This window comes from Ammospiza caudacuta, chromosome 8 (genome assembly GCF_027887145.1).
Source record: "Ammospiza caudacuta isolate bAmmCau1 chromosome 8, bAmmCau1.pri, whole genome shotgun sequence".
NCBI classification, from domain to species: Eukaryota; Metazoa; Chordata; class Aves; order Passeriformes; family Passerellidae; genus Ammospiza; species Ammospiza caudacuta.
In genome coordinates this window covers 10,987,237-11,006,421 of record NC_080600.1, presented here as the reverse complement: position 1 = coordinate 11,006,421, position 19,185 = coordinate 10,987,237, and the positions used below count along the sequence as shown (strand labels likewise).

General features: G+C 42.2%; 1 protein-coding gene across 18 annotated transcripts in view; it reads left to right on the top strand.

The window, feature by feature from the left end:
* MAP2 (microtubule associated protein 2) overlaps positions 1–19,185 on the top strand; it is a 218,440-nt gene extending 199,255 nt beyond the window's left edge. For 6 of the 18 annotated variants that reach the window (XM_058809944.1, XM_058809945.1, XM_058809943.1 and 3 more), the window contains exons 12-15: positions 1,052–1,395; positions 13,728–13,809; positions 14,314–14,426; positions 15,065–19,184. In XM_058809944.1, coding sequence (XP_058665927.1) covers positions 1,052–1,395; positions 13,728–13,809; positions 14,314–14,426; positions 15,065–15,280 — 755 coding nt within the window. In that variant the 3' untranslated portion in view covers positions 15,281–19,184. Of the gene's footprint in view, positions 1–1,051; positions 1,396–12,135; positions 12,229–13,727; positions 13,810–14,313; positions 14,427–15,064 lie in introns of all 18 variants that reach the window. The other 12 variants (XM_058809930.1, XM_058809931.1, XM_058809932.1 and 9 more) reach the window with 4 other exon arrangements.

Genomic DNA, 19,185 nt, shown 5'->3' with positions numbered 1-19,185 from the left:
AGTGTCTCCTGAGCCCCAGGGACAGGAGTGCATTGGGTTTGGGCCACCGTCATTGCACAAACAGAATGATAATACTTAAAATAAGAATGTGTTTAGTCCCCCTGGATGGTTTTGAGGGGCCCATTGGATTTATAATTTCTGAATATTTGAAGAGTGAAAACATACATGCACCCATTTGGGGTTCCCAGGTTTTGAGAGTTACCTTGATCTTTCTCTCCATAAGTATTCTCAGCAAAATTTAACTTTGGAGATATCTCAGCTTCTGTTTATTTATGTTTGAGAGTTAGGAGCAGAGCTGGCTGCAGAAAACACAGCTAGACTGATCCTTGTGCCCAGTGAAAAGGACTGGCAATGCCATAAATGCTGAATGGAGCTGCTACAAAATGATAGAGTTGGGGTTTTTTTACTTGCATGCAAATGTAAGTAGAATGTGACTTTTTGTCAAGGTTGCCTGTGGTAATGGTTTTCTTTCACAGCACTAATGAAAAATAGCAATTGAATGTGAGGACCTCTACCCATCCACACAACAGAGCTATAGCTTGTGCACCAGTTGAATGCTCACCTGGGGTTCATCTGCACTTTACCAGCAGTGGTATGAGAAACAGTTCCAGCCAGGCACTCACAGCTTTTTATTTCAGGAATGTCATTAGAATTTTTACTGCTTTCTAGTTTATTGCCCAGATCCACTGAAATTGGTTGGATCAAGTCCCAGAGGCTGGATTCCAAGGATGTTTCTCGTCCTTTGCCCAAAATGGAAATAAATGTGATGATGTGCCTTGTTTAGGCAGCTTTGCAGGAAGCAGGGGTATTGTGGGAAGCACTCCTGTGGTGCAGAATAGAAAGCTCAACCTCTCATGGCCAGGTAATTCCTGTCAGGTTGATTAGCCAAGTAAGACACAGAGTGACCCATTCCTGCTGCTGTTCCAGCAGCAGCACTGTCACCTGAAGAGCTCTGTCCTGCTTGGCACATAGGGATGCACTTTTGGGAGTACAAAGGGAAGAAGAGCTGCACTTCTGTGCCTCTAAAGCTGTTTTTTTCTCTTGCATGTAGGATCAGAGCCAATTCGTAGCAGAACGGGAAAAAGTGGAACTTCTACCCCCACTACTCCTGGCTCCACTGCCATCACTCCAGGGACACCACCAAGCTATGCCTCCCGTACCCCAGGCACTCCAGGGACACCCAGTTACTCCAGAACTCCCCACACTCCTGGGACCCCCAAATCTGCAATACTGGTACCTACTGAGAAAAAAGTTGCCATAATTCGCACTCCTCCTAAATCTCCAGCCACTCCAAAGCAGCTACGAGTTATTAATCAGCCTCTACCTGACCTCAAGAATGTCAGGTCCAAAATTGGGTCAACAGATAATATCAAATACCAGCCTAAAGGAGGGCAGGTAAGGATTCCACTCTTCATGTTCACCCATATGTTATTTACTCTTTTGTGTACACCTTTGTGATAGGAGACATCTTGAGTTGCCTTATAAAGCTACTTGTGGTTCTCCAAATCCCTTGCTTGTTTAAGTGATGTTAAATGGCAAAGAAGAGGACAATCTTCAGAACTTAACTGTGCCTGCTGTAAGTCTTCCAGAGAAAAAGAACAGGATCATATTTTAAACAGTAAGATATCTCTAAGGTGTTGATCTGTTTTCATGGTAAATTACCACATTCAGTACTTTCCAGGATTTGCACAGTAGCCAGTTACTCATAAAGTCCAGGAGAAATGCCTCAGCAAAGGTACTTCTGCCTTTATTTTGACAGGTGTGATTATTTTGCATGGGAGCTCCACTCCATTTGCCATACCAGGTAGCAGATGTGGGTGTGCAGGGGCTCCAGCAAGATAAATTCAGACTGTGCTCCTGGATTAGCATTCCTCTTACAGGCCCAGCTGTTGGACTTAGGGCCTGAAACCAGCACCATGGTACCCTGTCCTCCTCCTCCTCTCTGTCACTCTCTCTGGACTCTAGCAATTATACAAGAACCAGGAGGCCACAGCAAATTGTGTTTCTTTGTAGACACCATGCCTAGACAGCTGAATGTCCTTAGCAGCTCTAAAGAACTGCTCAGAGTCTTTGAGCAGTGAAGGATGGCACAGGATGGCATTTCACTGCCATGGGCATTCCAGGGGAAATCTGCACATGACTGAAGCTAAAGCATTTTTTAGTTCCAGTGGTATGTAGCCACTGAGCTGTGGGTTGGGCAAAGAGAAGCTCACTAAAGTTTTCCTTCATGTCTCCTTTATGCCATAGTTGCTTAGTCTAGACAAGAGGTTTTAGGATAATTCTTTTCCAGTTTCTGCAGTTGAATTTTAGAGGGTCTGTGAGAGCAGCACATGAAAGCTAATGTCATTTCCTTGTGTCTGCTCAGTTCTTTAATGTCTGGTAGCAATATTACCCTGGCTGAAATGAGCTGTTATCTGCTATTTTCTTTTAGTGATGATACATGAAACAAACAGAAAGCTTCTTGTTAACCTGAACTGGAAGTGCTGATAGCAACAGGAAAAACAGGCAGAGAAAAACCCAGCATATATCTGGGCAAGTTAAGTACATAAACATAACAGGCAAATCACTAAAGGAGTACAAATAGGCAGCCCAAAAGTGTCATTTCGAGACAGACTATGCTTTTACCAGTGGTATATTTGAGCCTGGCACAAGGACTTCTCTTAACTTTGAGCTGTTCTAGAGAAAGCTGCACTCTGAAACTGCCAGAGGCTGGCTTGCAAAACTGAAGAAGGTCTTGGGGATGTTTGAATGCTAAATAAATCAAGAGGTGCAGTGCTTCAGCCTGGAATTTTATCAAAAGCTCATCAGACAGCAAACTGATTTTCCTTCAACTCTGACTTGCCAGGCACAGAAACAAAGAAAAGGGGAGAAATCATTCCACCTGATGGGGGTTGTGTGAGTGTGAAAAGAATGCTTTTTGAGGGAGGAACAAGCTAACTTTGCACTGCATTAAGCTCCTCCTAGGAATAGAGAGTTTGAAACATGTCTTAATTGGTATTCTGCACTGGGGAGAAATGAGGCTTCTCTGCTCTGTGGTGCAGCCAGGAGGTGCTTGTCTGGTTTTCTCTTTCTGGTACAGTATGGTGAAATGGATCATCACTGGCAAAGCTCAGAGGAGACTTGCTCATAGGTATGTCTGCTGGGCTTCAGATGGATTTTCACACTGCATCAGCTGGGGAGGAAATGCTGTGCTTACAAAAGTAACCCATTTGCATCTGTTATTTCTCAGACAGCCCAAGGGAAGCATGGGGAGCTGGGAGAGGGTGTTGGAAATCTGTTTTAGATGCCAAGACTAATTTTTTTCTTGTGTTTTTTTGGTTCATATTTTTGGTTTTCCTTTTGAAATTCTGTCTATGGATGTGGTTGGTACCATATCAGAGTACAGAAGTGCACTAATTGAGTATTTTCATTCCTGGCAAGGCAGAGTATTTAGAATGCTTCATGGACCAGCAACGAAGGATAAAACTAACCTAGATTTCTCTTAATTTTATCTTAAAATGCATACCTAAAATCTCAGCCACAGGCAAGAACTTCAGTGGATGTGAAGCAGCAGAGCATCATCAAAGTGAATGGAGCTGCACAAACTAGAATTACATGCATGAGCTTTAAAATGCCACTAATTATAGTGACAGGCAGGCACCTTGTAAGAAGTAAGGTGACACATAGAAAAAAGAAATATCTAAGTTATGCTGAAGAATGAAATGTTCCGTGAAGGTTTTTAGGAAGATTAAGGAAGAACTTCACCATCTTCCTAAATTGTAGAAAACAAAATGCAATTAGTAATGAGTCAGAAAGTTTGAACAAATTGATGACACCACTATTCAGTAGATGCTTTCCAAAAACCACAGAAATGTTTGCAAGGAGAATAGGCTTGTTCATTAGGTGATAAAATGGACTGGCACTGGTAAGACATCTCAGAGGTGGGCAGATGAAGAGGCTTGAATGGCTATCTTAGCTTCAAAATCAGTTTGGATTAATGATGAATTGATTTTTTTTGCCTTGTCTTCTTTTATATATTCTCTGTGTTTTTACACATAAATTTTGTCTTGATTTGAAAAGACAGATGTCTCCTAAGGAAGGCAGGAGCCTCTCTTGAAATGTGAAATGTAAACGCCTTCCCTCCAAATTATTATAATTTTTGAGATTAAGGGGCTCTTGGGCAACGATATGGGAGTAGGAATAACAGTTCTTTATAAAGAAAAATAAAAATGCAGTAACACAAAACAACACTGAGAGAGTCAGAACAGGCCCCGACCCCCTGTGGGTCAGGGTGGTGGCACAGTCCCATTCCATGGTGGCTCAGCCCTCCTGCAGTGCCAGCTGTGGTTCTGCTGGAGCAGGGATCCTGCACAAGGGGGGAGTTTTCCTCTGAAGCTCCAGGGCTGCTGGAGATGGGCCTGGGCTCCCTCTGGGAATGCAGTGGAGCAGAAAGCTGTTCCTCTGGGAATGCAGTGGGCAGAGGCTGCTGTGCTGTTCCAAACCTCAGATTGTATCCAGGTAGGAATGCTTGGCTCCTCCCCTGGGCAGAGCATCTCCCAATGGGATGATGGAATTTTATCAGCCATGCAGGGACACTCACTGGCCATGAACAGCAGAGATCTCCTGGAGGGAGGATGGCTGTGGCAGAGATAAAGAGCACTTCCCCACCTGGTTCTAACAGGTGGCCCAATTAACAGAAGATGGCTGCCCCACCTGGTTCCAACAGATGGCCACAGAATGCACACCCCCAGACACATCTTGCATTTCCAACCTAAGACAATTTGTAGCTCTGTATCCTATTATTGTATTTGTAGCTTATCTCCAGTACTTTTCCTGACTCTACCCAATAAGCAGAAAGACAAAACACATTCCAAAGGTTCCAAGCTGGGGATCTGAGGCTCCTGTCCTATTTTGGTTCTTCCTGGGAACTGAGGTTGAGACCAGCTCTTCCAGACATATTTTTATAAACAGTTTAGTCCCTATCTAGAGGAGGAGGAATTTGAAAAAAGAGTTGGACTGTGGAATTACCTCACCAGTTATGCTTCTAACTTGGGATTCTTGTCATATATGCTAATTTGTAAACCCTATTAAAAATGTATACACATTATGCTGTGTGTACAACTTTGGTGTTTTCCACCTGGTGAATTGTGCACCTATGGATCCTTACAAAGGTAACCCCTTTTTACCTCCCTAACTGTGTCTGGCTCCTGATTTTAGGACCAATGAAAAGGCATCAGGATGGGAGGGGAGATTCACCCCCAGCACACACCCCAGACCCCCATCATCATGATTTATAACCCTGTCTGCAGAGATCTGTGGGCTTCTGGCATGTTTCCTGCCTCAGTGACAGCGTGCCAGGGTACAGTCAGTACAGACACAGACTGGTCTGGTTTGTGCACCAGAGCTGAGCACCTCCTGCAGAAAGGGAGATCAAAAGTTCTCAGTTAACTTCCCCTCGAGGTGGCATCTTATAGTTCCTCCCCATTCTGCATGTCTTTGCGCCACTTTATGAACATTCATGACTGCCCAAAATCTGCAAGTCTGTAAGTTATGTACTGTTAGTGCAATGGCTGCTGAAGAGTGTCTAAAAAGTTGGTAGAGAGCAAGGCTTCATAAAAAGTGCAGTCTGAGCTGTTGCTGGATCCCCTCTCCTTCAAGCACACCATGTTCTTTTTCTCCAGTCCATTGTAACAACATAGGTGAATGAAAACCATTTAGGCCCAAGTTAAGAGGATGTTCTTGCACAGGTCAGTGATGAACATAAATGACCATTTAGGGCCAAATTTGGTGCCTTCCCCAGCCAGAGGCACCTGAGGCAGCTGTACAGGGAGGTGTGGATTGTCAGGGAGCATGGCTGCTGTTCCATGATGGAGCTGAGAGACTGGGAGGCAATTGTTTTCACACTGTTGGCTTCACTCATTGGAATAAGTCTGTGTATTTGTCAACTCAACAATTCAGAACTGTAAAATAAATTAATCTCTGTCAGTCTGCTCTTGCTTTCTTTGTATGTTCCCAAGTCTGGGGATTTACAAGATATTTGAAGGGATTTGTTCTGCACTGAAAATTAGAAATTAATTCACCGCTTGTTAATTGCAGATCTACAAATGTGAAGAGAAATTAGGAGTTTCAGGTACACCTTCAAAAATCTGTCACAGCTCAAACCTGTAATTTTTAAGTTTATGAAATTTAGAATTTTAGCTGAAAATTGCAGATTGGACTGAAATAACATCTTGCAGCTCCAGTGTTCAGGCTGCACTTGTTTAAAGGAAGGCTTGCCTGAGTACAGTCTGTACAGTTAAGCCTTGAATTATTCTGGATAAAAAGCTAGATGTTCTTCCTGACTCATATTTTAGAAAAATTAAGCAATCACTGCCAGCCTCTAGCAAGTTTCAGAAGGGCTTTTTTGAGGAAAGGTGTTTGGTTGCTAGAACTGAGCAGAGAATTAGGACAGAGTAACATCACTGCAGTACCTAACCCATCTGTAAAATGTGCACCCTGCCTGTGAGGCAAACTGTGAACCACAATCAGGAGGCTCCCAAGCAGTCCCATGGGCTCCAGCCACTAAGAGAACTTCTACCCACTGCAGCAGCCATATGTCTCTCGGATTTTGTAGGCAGTGAGCAGCACTGCCCTGATTTCTGCCACTCAGATGCTCAGTCTAGGGCTGGAGGTGCCACTTTCTGGAGGATTCAGTATCTTTCCACCAGCTACAGTTGGCAGTTTAAGCAGCCAGTTCCAATTCTTAGCTGGCTAATGTTAGAAGAGTCAAATCCCAGCTGTGATGGTACCATGTGGTGTTGTTCTCTCATTAATAACTATGGGAAGAAGCTGTATTTTTTTTTTCTAGAGTAGATTGACATTACCCGGATGTAAATTCCTGAGGAAGTCTGAGTTATCCCAGCAGCAAGCTCAGCAAAGGAGGTGTTTCCACCTGAGCTCTAAGTAGCCTAAACTTTGAGAAATAAAATGAGAAAGATTGTTGTTTTGGGAATAATGATCAGGGAATACATAATCTGGATCTAATCCATAGTCTGGATTATGGATCTAATCCATAATCTGGATTAGATCTGTTTCATTATATAATAGTGTTCCATTTTGCATGGAAAGGTTAGAAAAAATTGTTTTGGTAGACAGGAAGGGCAAGAAAGAAAAGAATAGATGGTTTTAGATTGGAAATTTGGATTTGAACAATAAAATGCTAAGGGAAATATTTGCTGAATGTTGGGAAAGCCAGCTTGCATGAAGAGATGACTGCAAGGTATTTTTGAACTTGAACTGAATAACCTAATTGTCCCCATTATGCTGGAGTAAAGAAATTCCAAAGGTAGTGGCTCAAAACTCATTTCTTCTCAAAGACACAGAAACTGATTTGGAAACTGACACCTGATGCTCAACACTAGATATTTGAAGCTAATAGTACTCTTCCCCTGAGTAGCAACTGTTGTGTCAAAAGTTTAAGTGTTGAATTCTGAATTTTAGCAAATCTGTTAGTTTGGTTGTTGTTGGGTTGTTGTTGTTGTTAAAGGAAGTACTAAACCAAAGATTTTGTGTTTTAGGTGAATTAATTACACTCCCAGGATTTTTTTTTATTTAGTGTGCATCTTCAATACTTTTTTACAATTATATTGATCAGTTTCCCAGCTTTACTGAGGAGTGTGATTGCATAACATGCTACAGTTCATCTGACAGGGATCTTGCACTTCCTTGAACTCCCTGTTAAATTCACTGTTGACTATTGACTGTAAGCTCTTTGGCATGGAAACTGATTGTTTAATTTTGTACTTGTAGCATAATTATGCAGACCCTCTGAGTATTTGTCCACAGACCTTTCCTCCCCTGATTGGTAGGGACATGCCTTGTTCAGCAAGGCCATCCTGTTAATTACTTTAACACAGTGATGTGAGGATAGGTATAGAGAAGCTTGTCAACCAGCCTCTCTTGTCCTGTGCAAGGATTCAAGACTTGGCTGATGACAATATTATCTGCTCAGTGTCTGCCTCTCAGTATGTTTTTAAAAGTCAGAAATGACTGTGCCTTGTTCACCCTTTACTAAGAGCAGGGTGAGAATGGGACATTATTTTGCCTATGTCCAGCACAGCCTTTTTTGTATATCACTAGATTCTGGCTGACAGCCTTGCTGGTGTGTGTGTATCCTCTCATTCCAGGAGTGCAAAGGCTGAACATCATCACAAGCCTTGTCTGTAGGTGTGGCAAATCTGAGGCACAGTCTTTCTCTTCAAGGACTTTACTAGGCCAAATAAATACCCTCTGTCTCACTTTCCTCTCCCTGTAGCCTCTGGCAGGAGCAGGAAGTCTGGTATCATCTGTCCTTGGCAGCAGATAAATTTGGAAGCACTTTGAACTCTCTCTTGATTCTAATCAGTTTTTAAACTTAACCTTGCTTCCTGTGCAAGATCAATTCTTGTCTCACTTAAATACCTGTGTTAACCTAGAGATCAAACACTGAAAGAATGTCTGGTTCCTGGGATATAGCTTAGTCAAAGTGCTGTGGTAAATAGAAGGAAGCTTTCCTTTTTGATAAGCTGTTAAGAGTCTGGAAGCTTTTCCTAGTATTACAGTTCCACAGCATGTTCAAACAGCCAAGTAGAGCCAAGCTAAAGTATTTTTAATGCTTTAGGCAGTATTTGTGGCAGAGCTTCTCAGAGGCCCTAATTGCAAATCAGGGAGAACATAAGCCATCATTTCCTTGGAAAAAATATTTAGAGCCTTTAATATCATCAGCATCACAATTTTTGTTCTTCAGATATCTTTTTCAGTGTATACAAATGTAGTATACCATAGAAGGAAAGATGTTTGTTGACTCTCTGCCCAGATGTTGGTAAGTTAGGGGCTTTTCCTCTTGTGAAAAGCAGCTGAACTGAATTATTCTAGGCAGCAATGGAATCTAATTCCTTCTCTTGCATAAGCAGCTTTTGGACATTGGTGTTGTCTTTAGCAGTGAACTAAACTGCTAAACACAACTGAACTAAATTCTTTTAGGCATTTATCTGCCTTCCTCTTAGTGTTCCTACAAATTTCTGCTCCTCACGAACACAGTGGTGTAGTACTGGCAGAGGAGGACCTGCAAACTGTTGTACAGGGAATCTTTGAAATCCAACTCATATTCTGCTTTACAGGAGGCATGTATCTGACTGGAAGATTCACAGATACTGTGTCTCATAGCCTGTCTGCTTCTTCTTGTACCAGCAAGCTTAACCCAAAACTATTCCCTGTGCTCTAGTGTAGAAGCTTCCCTTAGACCTCCAGCTGCTCTGATTGCCAGTCAGGCCACTGAAGGAGTAGGAAGGGAACCAGTTAACTGGGCTGAGTGCAGAGCAATATAGGCCTCATCTAAATCAACTCTTGAGAAAAACACCTTCTGCACTTGTCTTCCCTGCAGGCTATGCATCATAAATGCTCCCCATTGCCCAGAGCTCTCACAGGCAGCATTCCAGCTGCATGGGTGGGTGTTGGAGTGCACTCTCCCAGCCTGCTGGGAGCTCTCTGGAAGCAGTGGGAGTCACTGGGGCCATGCTGTGTGCATGCTGGCACACAGTCTGCCTTGGGCTTCAGTTCTGGACCACTGCTGAGGAGTCAGCAGAAGACAGAGTGAGGGGAAAGCCTGTCAGACATCCAGGGCTTCAGACAGAAGCCAGTTTTCTCATGGGCAACATGGTTTTATAGAATAAACATTGCATTGTAAGGCTTTAATTTTCCTCCATGGTTTAATTACATATAATTATGACAAGTGCAGAGGAACCTCTGCTTCATCTTAATCCAGATACTGACTTCCAGGCCCTTCCCAGCATACCTGGGCAAACCAGTATCACATCAGAAGAGAAGGTACCCACTTCATTCTAGCAGGTCAGAACAGGGGTTACAAGGGATTCTGTCATGACATCTTATCTTGTTGGGATTTCTAGAGAGTGGGGATAAAAAGCAGCCCTGTTTCTGCCACAGACTTCGATTTTGCCACACACAAAGTGTTTCCTTTCCTGAATGAGAGCATGAGCGGGCTTGATCTTTCATTTAACTTGCAGCACAACTGAAGTGCATATATGTGCATCCCTACCACACCTCCACCCACACACAAGATGTACATACACATTTGGAACACAGAGAACCTTCCTGGTGACTCATTGTGTTTGTGCTGCCTCTGTTGCAGACAGCTGCATCATCTAATTCCTTTCATCAAATGCCATCATGAAAGTTTGCCATTTTCTTGTCGCTGTGCTCCCTCACGTGGCAATTCCTTGCTCTGATAGTTGAAGATTTCCCTCCAGATGCCAGCTTCAAATGTTTCATAGTCAGTTTGCAAGCCAAAATTTCTTCTTTGTTTGCAAGCCAAATTTCTCTTTAGTCTGAATGGTTTCTGTCCCTTTCTGGTAAGCTCCCTCTCCTGATTGCAGTGATTCCTCAAACAAAACTGCTCCTGCAGTCACACTGGCTGGCTGGCAGTCTCAGCCTTTCTCAACTCATTTGGAACTTGTTGGACAATTTCAGCCAGTGCTGGCAAAGGAGCAGTGGTGAGAAATACAGAAGGTCCCTCTACACAGAGTATGAAGTAGGGACTCAGCATAACACCATCACTGGGGTAAAGGCAGTGAACTCAGCCCTTCTCCACAATCAGGGACAGCAAACACTTGGCTGGTTGTGTATTATACTGCCTGTTGGCCCAGTCCAGCAGACTTGGGAGAAAGCTTGGGACAAAATGCTGGCTGGTAGGGATAGGGCTTTCTGGAGTATACAGGATGGATGAATTAAGCAGTTCAAGCCCTTATTTACAGGAAACAAAACCCTGTTCATTTGTGGAACATTAGTTATAGAGGGTGGTTATGATTTAAATATGTGCAGGGATACTGCTATATCCCAGGAAAGGGAGAAACAGATCATCAGGGAAAACCTGAATCAGTTCAGTTCCTTCCTGTGCCAGATGAGCAGCAGAATGCATGCATGTCCCTCAGCTCTCTCCTGCCCTCAGCACAGGACACAAATGATGCATAGGTCTTCTGCTGGCCCTGCTGCACAGGGGCACATTTCACCCAGTGAGATGGAGAGATAATTGAGATTATTGGTTCTTTATATATCTGCTAGCTGGGTCCATGGGCCATGAGACTCATGAACTGTCAGACTTCTGAGTGCAAATCAGCCTTTAAGCACTTGATCAAAGGCACTCTCTCAACTTTTCACCTTGCTTTGGCTCCATTTTAAGCTACAGGCCTGGAGTGCAGAGGTCTTGCCATGACCCCTAAGTCAGCATTTTCAGAGCAGATGAATCCCTGTGGCCATAGCTAAGAAGTGCTGCTGATCCATCATTGAGAGATGTGCTCAGAAAGTGCCAGGAAGGCTTTCCTTCTGTTTTGCCCAATTGTGTCTAGCCAGAAGCTGTCTGAGAGTCAGATCTGAATACATGTCTGATGTGTGGTTCTGTAACTGATGTGACATGTGTCTCATATAGTACTGGGGTACATTTTTAAACAAACATCATATTGAAAGAAAGCACAAGCATGAAATTCCAAAGGCATTTGCTTTCATGTTTCAGTGTATGTTGGTTTATTTGGACAGATAAGCAGATGGGAGGGGGAAAGATAGAAATCAGTTTGGCTATTGAAGATGCCCTTCTGAAGGTGACCTACCAGTTGTGTGGGGTTGGCTGGTGCTGTCATCATTGGTGGGTTGAAATACTTCAGGATTTCAGCCTGTGCCTGTGCTGGCTGGATTTGGGATTTCTGCATCAAAGGCTAGAGTGCTGAGCTGTGGGAAGGTGGGTTCCCATCTTCTTGTGGCCAGTTCAGTAGAAATACTGAATATCCCTCAATAGACCCTAGGACAGGCTGTCCAAAGACCAGGCCCAGTCCAAGCAAGCATGGAGTTCTTTAATTTTTTCAGGGAAAAGCCACCTCTCATACCTCCCAGTATAGAACTTTCCCCGTTGTAGCTCACCAGCACTTTGTGAGGTAGAAAAAGAGCAGCGCAATGTATTTACAGATGCTGTGTGAACATACGAAGAGATTGACAGGGTTTATTTTCTCACATTTCAATACAAGTGTCAGAAGAAGGAGTCACTGTAGGAGGCAAATTACCCTGGTTTCCTTGTCCTGCACCCCCAACTGAGTGTGTGTATAGTATGTGTAAGTTACCTCCAATTCCTTTTAGGTTAGGATTTTAAACAAGAAGATCGATTTTAGCGATATTCAGTCCCGGTGTGGTTCCAGAGATAACATCAAACATTCTGCAGGGGGAGGAAATGTAAGTAGTATGGACACCCTGGGAACAGGCACTTCCACTGTGGTGAAGCACCTCACACAGGCAGAAGCCTCTGTCTCCCTTCCTCTGAGCACTGCTTTCCTTCTTGCTGCTGTTTCACATGTGAGTTTGTCTGGTAGTCCCGTGAGCCCTGTGTTTGCGGTGGTGGTCTCCTGATCTCTCCCCACAGAGCACAAAACATTTTCAGAACTTGGACAGGGAAAGGAAATTATAAAAGAAGGGTTATCTCTAAGTGATAAAAGAAGGTTTATCTCTAAATGATAAAATAAAGGTTATCTCTAAATGCCCAAGTGAAAGTGCAGTCTGAGCCAAAATAGTTCAGTGCCTTTCTTTCATGGGAGGAGCCCAAGAAAGTAATTTCCAGAAAGAGACTGCAGCACACAGTGAGACTCCAGCCTCCCCACTGGGCATTTTCTGTGCACCAGTTCTTCCTCAGCTAAGCTTTCGGTTATGTGCATTCAGCAGAGGGGAAGAAGAAAAATAAAACAGGAGGACAAAGAAAGCTCAGAGAAGAGGGTGTGATCAGCCAGCATGCTGAGCGCTGATGTCACAGAATCATTCCAGTATAAGAAACTGAGGTGGCCCAGGGTTTGACCAGACACCTGCTGGTTTTATTGGGCACACTGGAGTAGCAAGGTGGCTACGGCTGCCCTGATGGAAATGATCACCCCTCAGATGGAAGAGCTGATGCTGTGGGCATGTCTGATCCAGGCAGGGTCAATACAGCAGCCAGTGCTGGCCTAAGCCACTGGTGAGCAAGCCAGTGGCATTGCAGTTACCCTGGAGCTCCTGGCTGGCTGTGATTTGGGGCTTGCCAGCTCAGTGCCTGTGGGCCACATCTTGGAGTTACTTGGGAGTGTCACTCTGTGGCTGTTCCCAAGCTGGGCTCAGCACAGCCACGGCAAGGTGGCAGCAGGAGGAGGGAGGGTGCCTGACCTGCTGCTCTGCAGTGAGCACTGAGCCAGCTGGCTGAACCTCAGCCTGCTCAGGTACAGCTGCAGGAGGCACATGTGTATATTACTCAGACTCTGCATAGTGGATTGACAGGAAATGGATACCATATATAGATGCAGAAAAATAAAAAACAGATGGTAGAGAAAAAAGCCGTCACCAAAATATCCTGGTTGCCAGGATGCGTAATCGAGACAGAAGCAAATGGGATGGGTCCTGCTGTGTGCAGGGCTCTGGAGCACCCACTCTGAAAGGAGGAGGCTCAGAAACATTTTAGAAAGAACCCACAAGCTGATCTCCTTCATCTTCCTCTTCATTTTGCTAATAGTAAAGCTTAACCCAGCTTTGTCATCTCCCTAGGTGGGAGATTTCCTCTTTTGTGGCATGGTCTGTGTTCTACTAACCATTTCTCCTTTTCCAGTGGTTTATAGAAGCCTCTCACTCTTTCTCTGCAGAGCTTGGCTTTTAACATAATTTTTTATTTTATTCTTTTCATTCCTGTAATTTTTGTATGTGTGCACTTTTGACAGGTACAAATTGTAACCAAGAAGATTGACTTGAGTCATGTGACTTCTAAGTGTGGCTCACTCAAGAATATCCACCACAAACCAGGTACTGTAGGAATTTATGGGTTGTGGGACTAAGCAAGAACCCAATACTGTTATTTGAGCTCAGAATCATGGATAATACTGTTCTCTTTTACAGTCAAAGAGAAAATAAATACTCTTTAGTAATAAAAATACATTAAATTACTTAACTAAATATATAAAGACATAAAGGTATGAGACCACCTAGTTTAGGGAGGTGATGAAAAAATACTGCCAAAGGATGGTGCTCTGGCATAAGATTGAAATATAGGCTGAAGTCTGAAGTCAGTGAAATACTTAAGCATGTGCTTAAATCCCATGAAAACCAGTAGGAATGCAGCACCTGCTTACAGTTTAAATATATGTTGAAGATTTTATATGTTACTGAACATGCAGAGCATCATTCTGTGCTTCTCAAAAGTCATTAGATCTCAACTAAAAGGGAGATAGTGGGACCTGAAGCATGAATGCACTCGTTTTCTCCTGCGCCATTTCAATTTCCTAATCTGTGTTTCCTTTTCCTCCGTAGGAGGTGGGCGTGTGAAAATTGAGAGTGTGAAACTGGATTTCAAAGAAAAAGCTCAGGCTAAAGTTGGTTCACTGGAAAATGCCCACCATGTACCTGGTGGTGGTAACGTCAAGGTAAAGGAACAGCTGTCAGAAAAGGTTCCCACTGTGCCCCTGGCCCAGTGAAATCACTAGAGCTCTAAATTCAGTGCTGGCTCTGAATTGAGTAGGAAACATCTGTCTGTCCTCTTTCAAGCACACTCATGTACCAATTTGTTCCCTTGGAAATTTGGAATGACCCATCTTGCACCTGCATCTAAGCTGAGAGTGAAAAGTTGTGTAGTTTGTGCACTGTCTTTTCCCCCTAAAGACAAACCTTGTTTGGGACTGAGGGACAGCACAGGTATGATCTGAGAGGAGGACTCCATTGTGAAACAGGAGGAAAACATCCTGAAAGTAAGATCACTCCCACAAAACATTTGAAAATACAGATTTTGAAAACAAATTATAGTGTCCATGTAATGCTTATGAAATTTGTTCAGCTAAGAACTTCTCTTTAAAGCATCCATCAGAGGCAGAAATGGTAAGAGAATGTAACATAGTATGCCAGTAGCTATTAAACAGGGTGATAAATTCAATTTTCTAAGGAGGAAAGAAGCTTAGATCCTTCTAATAGTTTTTTAAAATAAGCAAAATGATGCCCAAATGATGATGTATAATGAGGTAATTTAGTGAACATATGATGTGTGAAATTCTTTCTTTTCCTGGAGCAGATTGACAGCCAGAAGCTGAACTTCAGAGAGCACGCCAAGGCCCGTGTTGACCACGGGGCTGAGATCATCACGCAGTCACCGGGCAGGTCCAGCATGGCCTCGCCACGCAGACTCAGCAACGTCTCATCCTCTGGAAGCATCAACCTGCTTGAATCACCCCAGCTTGCTACCCTTGCTGAAGATGTCACAGCAGCCCTTGCCAAGCAGGGGTTATGAATTTGCTCATTTTGCATTGTATGAAGTAATAATATTTAGGCATGAGCTCTTGGCAGGAATGGGCTCAGAGCAGGTGTCACGTTCATTCTTTACCATGTCTAAAACTAAGTTACATCCCAAGACTTGTAGTTACCATACAGTTTAAAAGAAAAAAACAGAAAAAAAAAAATTCCATAGATGCAGAAATTGGCCTGACCTCCATTTACAACAGGAAGACACTGGCTTTATATGGGTATACAGCGGTATGTTACATTGGACAATTATTGTTGCTCTGCTCTGTCTTGCATGGAGTACTGTAGTATGATAAAAATGCATTTTTACCTTTCATGTGCCTGAAGGCCATCCACCTCTTTCTGAAGAGCCTTGTTAATATCCCAAGTTGCTCATTTCACAGTTCTTTTGATAGATGGGGAAATAAAAAAGAAAAGTTGCCCATTGTAAGTTATTACAGGTTAAATTAACGGTCTGCTTACCGGAAGGAAGGGCATATGGGGAAATTCAACTTTAATTAAAAAAAAATGTTACTTTGTATAAATGAGTAGAACAAAAGTTGAATTAAGTTATTAACATTTTTTGAACCTGGTTAATTATGTCAGTGTATAGCTGAAAAGCCAATAAATTATTTAAATAATAACTGAAAATACTAGCTGAAAACATTTGAATCGTGCTTTGGGAAGTGACGTAAAAAAGCTGCTGAAAGCGAGCACTCATACCCCAACAGACTTGTGTCTGATTAGAAAAGTTGGGTAAGCAGCTAGATTTGTGTGCATACCACCAGTTCCACATTCTTTCCGTCTGTTTGATACAGTATTATAGATATATATATTTCTCTGTGGCCATTTGTGATACGCCCTCCTCATATACTTGAATATTCTACTTCTTTATTCACAGTATCTGTGTCTCTTGCACCCTTTGGTGTTGCAATTTTAGGTATGTAAAAGTAGATGTTAGCAGGGGGTTTTTTCCCTATTCATAAGAATACATTTAAAAAAGATGAAAATTGTAGCATGAAGTTGCTTTCTGTAACAACTAAAAGCCGTGACCCTGTTTTAGTGACAGATGCAAGTCTATTCTGTGATGCTAGAAAAAGGATTCCTTCCTTCTTCCCTTCCTTTCTTCACAAAGAAATTATTTTTGTGGGGTCCAGATGTTTGTCAAAGAGTCTCCAAAGAAGGCTGAGTTTGGACTACGGATTTTTAAAAAATCCACAATAGTTTGGTTCTTTCTTTCGTTCTTTCCTTTCTCTCTTTCTTTCTTTCTTTCTCTCTTTCCTTTCTTTCTTTCCTTTCTCTTTCCCTCCCGTCCTTCCTCATCTTTTTCTTCATTCCCATAGTAACAATGAATGTTTGATTTATTGTTTTTCTTTTGCTAAAGTTGAAACACAGAAAAAATATTAAGATGTTGTTTCCACTCCGTTAGTGATGTCTCACATGTACACTCAGGCACTCAGATAACAGTGATAATCATAGCAGAGATTCCTGTAAATTACAATACATGAATAAATAAAGATCAGCTCCCTAGACTGGTTGTCATAGAGATTCATCAATTAAATAGGTCATCTTAAAATCTGAGCAAAGTGGGATTATATTGACTATAAAAAGTGTAAGAAAAAATGTGCATGAAAGATAAAAGGCAGATGCACAACCAACAGATCTAGTGGAGTTACCTGAGAGAACACTGGTGATGGGGATAATCCTCAGCAGCAGATCATCACCTGCTGGTGTCCTATGTACATGAGACATTAAGGAATGAGCAGTTTACATTCTTGCAGATTTTTTTATCTTTTCCTTTTGAAACCTCCTAACTGAACTTTGCACTGTCAGTTGAGCTATACTTGATGTATGTATTAGGTTAATGATGTGGTTTGGAAACTTTCGATCTGTTCTTTTTCCTTCTTAATTTTCATGTGTGTGTGTGTTGGGGTTTGGTCTGAAAAGACTCACAGAGATTTTTATGTCTGTGGAGATTCTAAAAATTAATGGCACAGGATTCCCCATCATTACATTCAGGTAGTAATGCAGTTACTGGTCAGGAAATATTCAGTGGGCCAAAGTGGGGTTTTGGCTAAGCTGCTACAGCAGTACAAACACAAAACAGAGTGGTTAAATCTCTCAAACTTCTAAATATGAACTTCTGACAGCCCCACACATGGCATTTCAGCTCTGCAAAAAGCTTTTTCACACAACAGAGTACCTAACACTGTAAGTCAGTTGTTTCATATAAAAGACAGTGAGTTTAGAACCATCCCAAGTGCAATTGGAGGATTCTGATTTCTGCCTTGTATTTGTTACACTTCTGCTTAAAGTAATCCTAAGAATTCACATGGAAACAGTGTCAAGTGAGGTGCAATAAAATCTTCTTCCCATTTTTTCAGAAAAACAACAGACAGAAAGGAAAACTGACAGTATTTGTATCACTTTGCTCTGATTATGCTATCAATTAATATAAATTAGCTTTGCAGTGGTTTTTCTTTCTATGCCTTTTGCCAGTGTAGGGGAAAAACTTGGTACTACTGAACCTCTGCTCTCTGAACCCGAGCAGCATCTCATGGAAACAGTGTTAACCTGAGACTCAAGTGTTTTTATTCTGCTTTTAAAATTGGCATACTCTAGAAAATAAGGCTTAGTTAATCCACCTATGAGTCCAAAGTTAGAGTGTGTAACACACCAAGTCATTTATTTCATGCATTAAAATGAGCTTTCTTGTTTTGACTGAAGCAAAGACCTTTGTAATCATTATCATCTTTCCATAGAAAGAATCCTAGAATGCTGTGGAGTTAGATAAAAAGAAATTAAGAGTTTTGTGCTTTTGAATAATAATTTAAAAAACCGAGTTATGTTACATGACTCTAGATGTTCACTGAAAAGCTCATATTAATCTTAACTTTCTCAAGAAGAGTGTTCGTTTTAAAAGCAACAGTTTGTAAATATGTAATGCCCACTAAAGAAGATAGAGCCAGCTTCCTGGAAACTGCATCTGTTGTGTTTCTTTTCCACAGGCATGTTGAGCCAGCAGGTTTGTTGGGTGCCTGAGACCCAATTGTGTAACAAAGCAGAAGTAATCCAGACAAAAGGAATGGTGAAACCTGGTTTGGGTACCTAGGGGAGCACCCCAAATTTAATAATCCATCGGGTTGTAGAGATTAAAGAGTGCTTCTGCCTCATCTGCAGAGTTCTGTTTCTATGTAACCACAAGCTGAAACAAATCAAAGTTGAGCAAACCTCTGTCCAGCAAGAGTAAAGGAAAAACTCAACCTGATGAGGAAAATTATGAGCCCACAAGGGCAATATATATTTTCACTGTACAGCAGTAAATGGAATTAATTATTCAGTCCTCTGCTATGGTACAGTAGTAACCTCATCATGACTGCTCTGTTTGCCTAAATACATGACTCAAAGGGAGTCAAAAGGCAGCCTGTATTGGCTACCACATGAGCAGAAGTTTTTTCCATGCTGGAATAAATACTGTTTGAAACCCAAGTATATGTCCCTTCAAAGGCAAATGCCTTGAAGAGTAGATCACATTAGCTGTGAAAATCAGTGCTGGTAGATTTCTAGCCTAGGTGTCTGTGAGTTCACTCACTAGTCAGATTGCTAAAGCAACTCCCTCTGCAACTCCAGCAATTCCCACTGCAGGAAGGTAAATTAGTTTCACACTGGGAAAAGTCAAGCGTATAAAAGCCACTTCAACTTTAGCAAAGAGAAAAAGCCAACAAGTAAACATGCTGTTTGCTGGGATATCAAGGAATACAGTCTGCTGTTACAAACCTGTGTTTTTTCTGATAATTCTAGAGCCTGTTACCATAAAAGAGGCATTTCTTGAATGGCTGGTGGTAGGTAGTTCATGTTTTTCAATCCAATTTGCAATTGTATTTGTTGCTGTATAGTGATTGTTTTGCAAAATAA